The sequence below is a fragment of the Dama dama genome, chromosome 13 (assembly GCF_033118175.1).
Source record: "Dama dama isolate Ldn47 chromosome 13, ASM3311817v1, whole genome shotgun sequence".
NCBI lineage: Eukaryota > Metazoa > Chordata > Mammalia > Artiodactyla > Cervidae > Dama > Dama dama.
Genome location: NC_083693.1, coordinates 71070828 through 71083141, shown reverse-complemented (window position 1 = coordinate 71083141; position 12314 = coordinate 71070828). Strand labels below are relative to the sequence as shown.

At 52.7% G+C, this 12314-nt stretch overlaps 1 protein-coding gene across 4 annotated transcripts in view; it reads left to right on the top strand.

Annotated features, from left to right (window-relative positions):
• BCL11B (BCL11 transcription factor B) overlaps nt 1–12314 on the top strand; it is a 103428-nt gene that overhangs the window by 11982 nt on the left and 79132 nt on the right. For 2 of the 4 annotated variants that reach the window (XM_061159397.1, XM_061159395.1), the window contains exon 2: nt 2463–2828. In XM_061159397.1, the coding sequence (XP_061015380.1) occupies nt 2463–2828 (366 nt within the window). Of the gene's footprint in view, nt 1–2459; nt 2829–12314 lie in introns of all 4 variants that reach the window. The other 2 variants (XM_061159396.1, XM_061159394.1) reach the window with 1 other exon arrangement.

Below are 12314 nucleotides of genomic sequence, written 5' to 3'. Positions count from 1 at the left end.
TGAATTCTCGATTTCATTTTGTCCTTTTTTTTTTTTTTTTTGCTTTTTCAGCTCATTTCCTTTGTGCCTCTCTTTCTTTCTCTCTCTCTCTTTTTTTTTTAACAAAACAATATTTTGACATCCTCCTCTCATTTATTAAGAGTTCCTTCTCTAGAAATGGTGCACAATACATCCTTATATTTCTAAAGAACTGTTTTCACAGCCCTCTCCTTTGGCTCTGAAATTATGTATATGTAATTGGTAATTAAAGGTGCGAGCTTTTCAATATAAACAGTATTGCTCAATGTTAGATCATTAAAGGGAAAAGAGGCACCGAATAATTACCTTTAACATTCTGACAAACCGTGAGCCGGGAACCCGGTCCCCCCTAGAAACACTGTTCGGCGTGAGGGTTGTGATTACACTTTAACCATAGCAAAGCATCTTTTCATAAAATAAATTGGTAAATTAATTATGTAGCATTGTCTTCCAACTCCTTTTTGAGTAAACTCTGATTTCTTTTTAAAGTGTAATTAATGGTTTCTGGGGCCGCCTTTGTACACACTATTTTCTCTTACCTTCTAGGTTCTTTCCTTTTTCTTTTTTTGTTAGAGGTATGCACACAAGAGATTTCGGATTCCTTCGTCTGCGGGGTGTTTTGGGGCGGCCACATTTCCAGTGCATTTCTACATGTAATTCATCGAGGGCTCTGCTTTTCTAGCAACACGGGCGGGATCTCAGATCATCACTTCCCTTCTCCGCAACACCTGGGCGCCCACCCGCGCGTGCATAGTTCACGCGTGTCCCACGTCCTGTGCTGCCTGCCTGGTCTTACGCACGGACTCTCACAGGCCCTGGAAAAGCGTGTGCTCACAACACACAGAGCAGTGATTTATAATGTAGGATGGAAGATGCCACAGAATTTTTTCCTTAAATTATCTGTTCTTTGGCTCTGGCCCGTCAATAACTTCACTGCCACGGAATGTGTTTTCCTCCATTCCGTTTCTTCCCTCTCTTCTTCTGTGGTTTTCATTATCCTTTCTTAGATGCCATACAACTTAAAACGTACCTGCCTCCTCGGGTTTCAGACCTCTGGCTGCCCCCTGGCTTCTCGGAAGACCCCACCACTGGTGCTGTCTACACAGCCATTGACATTTGCTCTTGACCAATTCCACCTCGAGTTTGCTCAGACCCTGAGCGTGGATGCAACGTCGCTGTCCAGTTGCCTTATTTATGACCTGTTGGTTGGCTGCGTCTCCCAGGTTTCCCTGAGGGGGTTGCTGCTTTTTGAGGTGTTTACTAGCTTCAAAATATTTGGGTCCCTTGCCCCCTACAAAACAAAAATGAAAGGAGGTAGGTAGATCGGCTGCTAAAGAAATATGAAAACGTACAGCCCATTGCAAGTGTGGTTTGTCCTCTGCCAAGAAATGCTTTTGGAGTCTGAAGAGTTATTTTTTTTTTTTTTCTTTTCTTTTTACTGGGAGTGAAATAAAAACCGACCAACAAAAAAGGACAGTAGGGAGTTGGTGAGAGTCGGCAAAATCTACAAAGCGATGGGAGTCTGACCAGGAGCAGAGTGTTTGGCAGGGAAGCCGGCTGCCTCATTCAGCTGACTAGCCGCGTCTCTTCCCTGCATTTTTTTTTTGTTTGTTTGTTTTTTTCCCTTCTATATTTCTTTCTGAACCAATGCTCACGTGTTGCTTTCTGAGCCCGGGTCCTTTCTTTCTCTCGGAAGGACCAGCCCCGGGACGCCCGTCTGGGTTCCTGTTTTCCTCTGTGGTGTGCAGCCAAGTCTCAGGTAGAAGAATGCAGGCAGGGGCGCTCATGAATGGGGAGGACCTGAATGAAGGTGGGAGGGAAGAGGGGTGTGTGACTCCCGCCCGAGCGGGGAGAAGCAGCTCTGGCTCGCTGTTCTAAGCCTTGGCTGCCCGTCGGAATCACCTGAGAGCCTTTAAAAAAAAAAAAAGAAGACAGCCTGAAGTTTGACTCCCAGTGTCATTGGTCTAGGGTACTGCCTGGGAGCCCGGGGTTTTCAAAGCTCCCAGGTGGTTCTGAGATGTTGCAAAGTTTTCGAGATGCCTCTCCATCACACTGCCACCAGATTGGGGATGGTCCAGCCCCCGGTGGAACCAGGATGTGTGTGGATGTGCAGGTGGTCATGTGCGTGTCCGTATGCTGAACTGAGGGGAAACTGGCAGGAAATAAACTAGAAAGCAGTAAGATCTGCACCGCTTAAGGGGCAACCTCTGGGAGCTGCAAGGGCTGCTCCTGGAGCCTCACTTTGCCCATCTGTGGCATGGAGGATGGCGAACCCCTTATCTCCAGGAGTCTTGGTGGGGGGGAACGTGGTGAACCCCTCGCATCCCGCAGTGGAGGGGCCTGATTCTCGGTGGGGAAGGGTTGGAACGAATGATGGGTCTTGTGACTCCTTAAGCCCATCTTGTCTTCTCTGCCCCTCCCCTTGTGCTTTCTCTCTCCAGCAGAGCCTGAGCATGTGGAGGCCGCCATCCTCGAGGAAGACGAGGGTCTGGAGATAGAGGAGCCTGGCAGCCTGGGGCTGATGGTGGGTGGCCCCGACCCTGACCTGCTCACCTGTGGACAGTGTCAGATGAACTTCCCCCTGGGAGACATCCTGGTTTTTATAGAGCACAAGAAGAAGCAGTGTGGCGGCAGCCTGGGGGCCTGCTATGACAAGGGCCTAGACAAGGGCAGCCCTCCACCGTCCTCGCGCTCTGAGCTCAGGAAAGTGTCCGAGCCGGTGGAGATCGGGATCCAGGTGACCCCCGACGAGGATGACCACCTGCTGTCACCCACGAAAGGCGTCTGCCCCAAGCAGGAGAACCTCACAGGTATGGAACATTGCCCTTGCCCGGCCGCTGCAGAAGCCCACTCACCCCTCGGGTCCCAGGCCCGCCCTCGCCCCTCGCTGTGACGGGGGGGTGGGGCTCGCCCTCTGTCTGAGGGTGTCAGTGCTGGGAGGGCCCGCGGGGCTACCAGGATGGGCTTGCCCTTGCTGAGGGGCCAGCATCCGGGTGACCCTCGGGAGGAGACAGGCCTGGGGCTCAGAGAGGCCCAGTCGGCTGAGGCTTGCTTTGCTTTTGGCAACGGACTCCCGTGGTGGGGGCCTCATCCACAGCTGGCCGGGAGAGCAGGACGGACCTTGGGAAGGCTAGCTGGCCCTGACTTTGCTGGTGTCCTTGGCTTAGTCTCTGGCTTTGGAGCCCGAACGTCTCGGGTTGGAATCTCTTCTGCACAACTTGGATAAAGTCAGTTTCCCCATCTGTGAAATGGAGCGAATGAGACCTATCTGTTGGAGGTCGTTGTGAGGCTTGATGAGATGTTGCGTGTGGGCAGGGCCTGCTGGGGGCCCTCGTTTTTCTCGTCCACTCTCTGGCTTCAGTTTCCCATCTGTCCAAAGAGGCCCCTTCTGATGTTGCCTGGTCCTCGGAGTGGGCCCGGGGAGGGGCTCGTGGGAACCTGGCTGGAGCCGGTGCTTCTTGGGGGAGGTTGGCCATCGCCTCTGGCATGCCCACCTGGTGGGCCACCTGGACAGCTGGCTTTGATCACCTGAAGGACACGTGCAGGGGCTGGCATCCTTGGGGAGGCCCAGGGAGTTGGCCTCAAGTTCTGTTCGGGTCAAGGCCACGGCACGCCAGGGCCTCCTTCAGGGAGCTCGTGCTCCATGCAGCCCCGAGCGGTGGCTTCCGGTTTGTCCTCCTGAGCTCAGGGCCCAGGTTGGCCCGTGTTTCCTAGAAGCAGTGGGACGCTCTCGGAGCGCGTGCAGGGCTCGGATCCTGCCAGGAGACTTTGGACGAACTCCTTCGGGGTCCGAGCCTCAGTTTCTCCCGGTGTCACCAGGAAGTGCAGTCCTGGCGGGCCGGGTGGGTAGGTTCAAAGAGCAGGAGCTCCATCAATGCTTTGCCGGTGGAGCTTTTCTCTTGGGGGTAACTTCTGGCACCGCAGCGCGCAAGCAAGTGGCTGGCCAGATGACAGTATCCATCTCCACAGCGTCTGGGTCATGGAAGCCAGTGGAGATGCTGGGCGGACTGAGGCTTTGGGTGCTACCTGGCCGGGGAGGGGGTTGGTGAACCAGGTGGAACCAGGGCACTCTGCTCCCATGGGTGGGACAGATGAGCATGGCCAGGAGACCCCACCCCCCATCCCTCCATCACCCAGGAGGCAGTTAGTCAGGGTGATGCAGCAAGTCCAGCTGCTCTGGGGCAGCCACCGGGCAGCTCTGTGACCCTGAGCCTCCCTTTGCCCATCTGTACAATGGGGTTAATGAGCTCTGTCTCTGGCCTGCAGTGGAGTGCCGAGTCCTGCAGGCGTGGGCTGGGCCCTGGGGAGACCCCGTCCAACCAGACTGGCCTGTGGGGCTGGCCTTCTGGCGGGTGTCTTAGCGTGAAATCTCCCACACTCTTAACTTGCCCAGGGCGTTGAGAAAAGTGTCCGACGTGTTCAGGCCAAAGTCCCAGCAGCCCTGGTTTCTCAGAGCGCCGAGCAGGTCTGAGTGATCCTGCTTTCCTCAGGGCCGGAGCCCTGACGCGGAGGAAGGCGTTGGGCCCCTTCTGCCTGGGCCCTTTCTCTCTGTCTGACGCTGAGAGCTGGTTTTCGCCAGCGGCGCAGACACGGGGCGTCAGTGCACACAGACCTTTCAGGAGTGGCTGCTGCCCACGAGAGGGGCCCCATTCATGGTTCAATGGAAAGGCTTCCTGCTTTCGCTAGGGCCCATCCAAATCCTCATTTCACAGGGAAGGTATTTTCCAATGAGAGGCTGCAGATCGTTGTGGGTAGGTTTGTTTAAGAAAGCGACTAAATATGATTTCATAAAAGGCAAAGTTAATCTCCACGGCGGCTTTGTCCCCCACCCCCCACGCCCCCCCGCCGCCCTCTGTCCCCCCTCCCTTTCTCGGGGTTGTAATACTGCAGCGGCCTACAGTATTTTTATTCTGTGTGTGACGAAAGATATTCTTGGCCTTTTCTGTTCAGCAACAGGACGAATGGATTTCTTCATTCTCGAAAAAATATGTAAAATAATCCCTTAGAAGTCTAAGGAGATATGTTTGTTCAAAGCATTTAAAATGTTATTTTAATCAAAGGCACGAGACAGTCTCCATGCTGTGTCAGCTAGAGACGACCATTCCGTTTTAAGAGCCCATCATGATTTTTCTTTCCCAGACTCCTTTTTTGCCTTTTCCCCTCCCTACTTTGACACCAACTTTTCCCTTCTTCTTCTTTTTTTTTTTTTAAATTTAATAAAAAGGGAAGATTAAAGAATAAAAACTTCAGTAGCTCAAATGTATAAAGTCATTTAATATGGTGGGAGCATTAATTATTTTAGCTTAATTGAATTCTGAGGACTGCAGTAGTTGCATTTTTGTAGACAAGCCCTGTTTATTATTTCTCTGTGTAGATTAACAGTAAAGGAAACACAGATAACTTTAGTTATTTATTGTAAAATAAATGTGTCAATTCATGTGTAAAGCAAGCTGCTGAAAGATAATTGAGTCTTTATATTTTAAGAGGGGGACTAGGAATTCCAGGCGCTTCTCCGCCCGGGCTTCCGGAAATCTACACAGCTGTTGCCCCAGCCCTGGGCAGCGCTGGCCTTGCCCAGGCCTTTTCTGTCCCTCCTTCCTGGCTGTGGCTGGGAGGGGATGCTCCAGCCTGTCCATGCTCCCCTGTCATCCGTGGAGCTGGCCTTGGTCGGTAGCTGGTCTGGGTGGTGGGTGGCGCTGATTGCGAGGACTTGGCCTCTGACTTGGTGGTCTGAGGCAGGGCGCCCATGTGGCCGTGAGGGTCCTGCTTTTCCTGGAGCCCACAATCTAAGCATGGTCCAGACAGGCAGGTCCCAACTCTCTTCCTACCAGGTGCTTCTAGAGGCTGGGCTCCAGAGATGGGCTGGGCAGGGTTGGTCTGTAAATATGTTGGGGGGGGGTCCCTTCTACTGTCAGGGGCTTCCCCAGGGGTTCAGTAATTAAGAATCCACCTGCCGATACAGGAGATGCAGGAGACATGGGTTCGATCCTTGGGTTGGAAAGATCCCTTGTAGGAGGGGGCATGGCAACCCACTCCAGTATTCTTGCCTGGAGAATCCTGTGGACAGAGGAGCTTGGCGGTCCGCGGTCCGTAGGGTCGCAAAGAGTTGGACACAAAGTGACTGAGCATGCACTTCCATGTTAAGAACAGCCCCAGGCTGAGAACCCAGCTGGAATTCTGTGAGTCGTTACCCCAGAGTGGCACTTGTTCCTTGGGATGCCATTCTGGAGATGGGTATAAAGAGATCAGTTAACTACTTTTTTTTTTTTAATGACAGAGGAGTAGGAGAGTGGAAAGAGGATGTTTCTGAAGCTTTGTCTCCTAGGGCAGCGGTCCCCAACCTTTCTGGCCTCAGGGACTGATTTCGTGGAAGACAGAGTTTTTCCACTGACCGAGGCAGGGTGGGGGGTGGTTTGGGGATGATTCAAGGACATTACATTTCTTGTGCACTTTACTGCTATTATTGTTACATCAGCTCCACCTCAGATGATCAGGCATTAGAGCCTGGAGGCTGGGGACCCCTGTCCTATTGTATTCATTCATTCATTCAACTAGTACCTACTGCCCTTTCCCTGCCCTGGACATCCCCACTGGAAAGAGCCCCCATGGGGCAGCAGCATGGTGGGAGGGTGGCCACGTGGGCACAGGGCCAGGGTGTGAGCTGCCCTGCCCTTGATGCATATAGTCGAGTTCTGGGGTGCTGCTTTTTGAAGATGTGCTGGGCCTGGAGGAGGTCCCTCGAGCTTCTGTCCAAGGCAACCCCCCAAGCAGACGGAGGGCTGGTGCTGGCCAGAGGTAGGGGCTTTGGCTGGAGCTCTGACCCAGGGGCAGGCCTCTGATACATGTCTGTCTGTATTGGAGTTCTTCCTGTTTCTTAAGATCCCTTCCCGCCGCATCCTCCCTGCCTCTGAGGAGGGTTCTGATGGAGCTCGGGGACCCGTCCATCGAGGGCAGCAGGAGTAGTGAGCCCAGGGAGGGGAGGTGAGCGGGGTCCAGGCTTTGCCAAGAGCATGAGTCTCTGAGCTCTTCTCTGGGATGGGCGTCCCGAGGAGGGGTGAGGCAAGGCGGGGTTAGGGGATCTGGGTTTGCCATCCACACTGGTGAGCCCAAGTCTGCGCCCCACCCTGCTTTCTGCCGGCCACTTGCAGTGTGACGTGCCCTTCTGAGCTGCAGGGTCCTCATCTACCTAATGATAATTGTGACATTTAGAAAGGATGTGTGCGTGGCGTGCATGCTGCGAATACGAGTGGGCCCCTCTTCCTTCAGGGATGCTCTGCTGTCTCTCTCTGGCTCCATCATCTCCCGGTGTTAGAATAGTGACCATTGGTCTCCCTGGGATCTGGGAGAAATTTCCACTGGGTTCTGAGGCTGCCCGTCAGAAGCAACCTCAGGACGACAGTCATGTGTGCCGTCTGGTGTGTGGCCCCTCCTTTCCCATCTTCGGTCACATTACCATCATCTGGTGACAAAGTGAGGGCAGGTTGCCCGGGAGGAGGCGTCTGGAGGGTTGAAGGAGCGAGTTGCTCTGGTGCCGGTCGGCCAGGGTGGGATTTCCAAGCACCCCCCAGGCAAGTCGCTTCATTTTTCTGGATCCCGGCTTCCTCGTCTGCACCTACTTTTTTGACTTCATGCTCAGAATTCAATGAGATGAGAGTGTTAAGCGCCCACCTGGTACAAGGTCTGGTCTCAGGTAGACCCCTGAGCAATGGAAGCATCTGGAAAGCTTTGAAAAGAGCGTGGACCTTGCCTGGCGGTGTGAGATGCTTGCTTTTCAGAGTCAGAGTCCTGAAAACTTATCTTGGATGTCTCTCAGCCATTCCCTCCAGCTTGCGCCTTAGAATTCCCATTGTATAGCCCCTGATCACAGGTATTTCATTTTTGCGCGTTATCACCCCTACCACAACCAAATGAAGCTATCAGGGGAGGAATGAGCCATCAGCTGTCAGCCATAGGTTTGCCTTTTCTTTGCTCCTTCCCCCAAACGCCAAGTGTCAGATTTCTGGAGAAATGCAGGAGACAGGCAGCAGGTGACAGGAGGTGGCAGGCCCCCCTTGAGTGGAGGCGGCCGGCAGGTCCGTGCTGTGATGGCTCCGCCTGGTTCCTTTATCAGGAACCAGGAAGGACTGGAGATGCACCTTGGGGTGGAGGGCAGGGTTCATGTGGCAGGCAGGGCACACACCCCCAGCTTTGGTTTGGGGTCCCAGTGACAAAATGCATTGCAGAAAAGGGCTTCTGCTCAGCCAGGGGATTTACACTGCTGCTCAGAGAATGCTCATTTCAGACTGTAAAAAATAAATAAAATAAGTGTGAGAAAAGAATATTAGCTTGGCCAGTGGGAGAAACTAAATAACTTGCTCGTGCTGGAAAGTGGAGATAAACCCCACTTGCAGGTTGTCTTAAAAAAAAAACTTGCATTTGATATATTTAGAGTTGTTATTTTCCCTTCAAATTAAGATTAGTTAAATCCATGTGTGTTGTGGCATGGATTATATTTTTTTTTATTACTAAATCATGACAGCTAATTATTAGTTCTGTCTGCACCAAGGGGTTGTGGACTGTTCTGTCTGAGGGACATGGCCCTAGGTTCTGGCTGGGGTGCTGGGCATTGCAGGACTGACCTCAGAGCTTGGGCAGGGCTGGTGGCTGGTGGGTAAGAGGGGGCCAACCTGGTCACCCGCTGACATAGGTGCTTTTCTTGGGTTGAAATCTCACCTTGAAAGATGTCAGTCTTGAAACAGATACTGTTAACCCCACTCTGAAATAGATATTTCTAATCCCACTTTGAGTTGGGGCTCAGAGAGGTTAAAGACTTGCCTGAGGTCACACAGCAAAATGGAATCAGACTTGGGTCTGCCTGGCTTCTTCATATAGCACAGGGTATGGAGGCTTTTAGGGAGAGGGATCCTAATTTGCCTGGCTGGTGGAGCCATTGATGGCAGGCACTATCTCCAGACCCCATTCAAGGTGGTCTTTGAAGCCTGTCCCAGGTGTGACTCTTGGAAACACTGCCAGGAATCTTCAGGCCCCCAGAAACCTTGGTGCAGTCCCAGGCATGCTCATACAGTTGCCCACACTTCCTGGTGAAGGTTTGGAGAGACAGGTGGCAGAAGAGCAATAAAATAAAAGCAGTAATACATGAATTCAGATAGACCAAGGCTAGAACTGGTATTTTGCCAGTGACTTGTCCTAGGACCTTCAGCAAAGTGTCCACCTTTCCAAATCTCAATTTCCTATAAAATGGAGTTAATCTTTCTTATCGGTCAGGCTTGTTCTAAGGTGTGGTTTAGACAATGTATGCGTATACTGGCTTCCAGGGGGCTCAGTGGTTATGAATCTGCCTGCAATGCAGGAGACGCAGGTTCGATCCCTGGGTCAGGAAGTTCCTCTGGAGAAGGAAATGGCAACCCACTCCAGTATTCCTGCTTGGAGAATCCCATGGACAGAGGAGCCTGGCAGGCTACAGTCTGTGGGTTCGCAAAGAGTCGGACACGACTGAGAACACACCCATACACACACACGCACACACACACGCCTGTTACTAGGTCCCTGTGCATTTGTAACTGTTAAATAGTAGTCGCCAGTGGAGTGCACGGGGTTCCAGCCTGAGCCGGAAGGATCTCTGCCTTTGCCCATCCTTGCCTGTTAAGAGACTTGTCTGAGCTTGTGTACTTGGTTGTTGGCAGGGCTCTGGCCACACCAGGCTGCCCAGCCCTGCAGCTCAAGGCAAGCCGTTTCCTCTCTCGGAGCCCTGGTTTCCTCTCCTGTAAACGGGGTTGGGCGGCCTCAAGGAGGCGGGAGACGGCAGGTAACCTTTGTAATCTGTTCACACCATGGCAAAGAGTGTCAGTAAGCTCCACAACATGACTGTAGCACTAAGTCGTTGCTGGAGGTTGTATTGAACTAAGAAGGAGATGCAAAATACCGGTCAGTGAAAGGGTCAGTTCCTCCCCTCTTTCAGGTTAGGGACCTTACTATCTGATTTATATAAGCGGATCCATACTTCCAGTAGGAGTGCAGAAAAGGGGAAGGAAAGTAAAGGAAGAGAGAGAGAAAGGTTCTCAAGCGGAGAACTTAACCAACATTCAGCCTCAATTATTATTATTATTATTATTAGGGTTTTTATTTGACAGTAAATAGTTAGCAGTTGACTTAAGTTTTTTATTAGCCTTTTGACTGCTGCCCCCCCCCCCAATCCCCTAATTTTCATGGCTGACTAATGCATAACCAGCAGCTCCAGAATCTCTCAGGAGTGGGCTAAGACAGCTCCATAAATAAGGCAGCCTGGATGTCACCCCGTGCCCTTGGATTCCTCTTTCACCGAGGAGACAAAAAGATTTGAGTTTTTCGTATTTGGGTTTTTAATTTAACCCATCCTTATTAGAGCTTACAACGTGCCAGTCACTGTTTGAAGGGCTTTACACGTATTAACTGATGTAATCCTCCCAGCAGCCTCACTGTGCAGAAGAGGAGGCTGGAGCACAGAGACGTGAAGTCACTGGCCCAGGGTCACACAGCCAGTGAGCAGGGGCTCCGGGTGTGAACTCCGGCAGTCATGTTCCTTCCTGTGGTGAAGCGTGTGCTGCCCGTGGTCACATTTCATCCCGAGTTCCCATCCACCGTCTCTGCCCCACTAGGGCGGTAAATCAAATACTACTTTCATTTTGTAGATGAGGAAACCGAGTCACAGCGAGGGAAGGCGCCTCGCTCACCCACCCTGCTCTGTGCTGAGTCGGAGGGCGAGGGACGATGCCTGCTTAACCCGCCCGGTCCTGTGAGTCAGCGGCATAGTTGTGTCTAGAAACCAGGCTCCTGACTTCCAGCCAGGAAGTGACCTTCACAGGGTGGTGTGAGGGGTCCTCACCCAGTCATCTCCAGGGAGCCCAGGCACCCGGGGCTCCTGTGGGTCTTTGTGGCTGGCAGGGCCCCTTCTGCTCCCAATTTCCTAAGGGTGAAGCTCCGTGACGGAACCTGGGGTGTAGTGTGGGGTGCACCCCACTGCTGTCCTACACATGTCTGTGGAATTTTTGTGCCTTCTATTGTCTGTACAAAAGTCATCTTATTAGGAGCTGACCCCCCAGGGTCAGGACTGGGTTAGCAACAGGCCTGTGGGCTTATTGCATGAAGCCTGGGGAGAGGCAGGCCCCAAACCTGCGGCCTGCATGTTGTGTGACCTTGAGCAGACCCTCCCCCTCTCTGGGCCTGAGCTTCCTCAGTGGAAAAGGAGTGACCAGCGGTTTCTAACAGATGCAGGAGCCTGGCGGCAGGGTGAGGGGTGGACTCCAACTTTCCACCTAAATTCCCTCCCCCCACCTTTTTTTAAAGAAGCCTAAAAGTTTAATTTTATTGAATAAAGAAAGTTTATCCCAGGACTTTCTTACATAGTGGGCTTAGGAAGTAAGTTTTCTTTGAAGATATTGGTCACTGAAAATGAAAAGTATCACGGGGTCTCTTTCTGCTCCAAGCTGTGACGATTCTTCCAGGAGGATTTGGTGCTACCCTGTGACAGGCATCCAGTTTAGACTCCGGGTCCCTCGAGTGACCAGGCCCCCTCTGGGCACTGTCCCTCATCCTGTAGATGTGGGCTGCTGGTGTGGTTGTTAAGAGGACCTCTCCTTCCCCAACTGTATAGACCTCAGGCCCCACAAAATCTGGACCCACCTGGCCCAGGCACTGCTAGGCGGCAGCCAGTGACCTAAGTGGGCAGGAGTGTCAGCTTTGCTGGAAGTGAGCCCAGGGAGGCGCTCCAGATGGCACGGGGGGGTCAGGACTCGGGGGTGGGGAAGGCCTTTTTGGAGAATGTAAGGCTTTATCTTGTTTGTGTGCGGCAGTGTGCAAGATCCCGGTTCTGGACCAGGGGTCTAACCTGCACCCCCTGCATTGGGAGCACAGAGTCTTAACCGCCAGGGATGTCTCAAGGCTTTGCTTTATTTTGTTTTTAAGTGGGTTTCCTTAGGGTCCTCTTCCTTATCCACTGGTTTTGATCTGGAGGGGGAGGGGCGGCCCCCAGGAAGGAGGAGTCTGTGGGGAGGCTGGGTCATGTGGGAGGGGGAGGCCTGGAGCAGAGAGGTGGGACCCTGTGAATGAGAGACCCCTCTGGGAGAGGGGTTGCCCATTGCTGCTCAGACAGCATGGAAACTGGGACCCCAGGCTCCTTGGGGTGGAAAAATAGCAACGAAAGTGTCTTTGGTTGGAGGTGAGAAGTCAGAGTCCTCCCTTCCTTGTGGAGAAGAGAAGGCAGTTCCTTGGATGTGCCTTCAAAAGTGGGTGGATCCCCCCAGCCTGTGACAGCCAGCTAG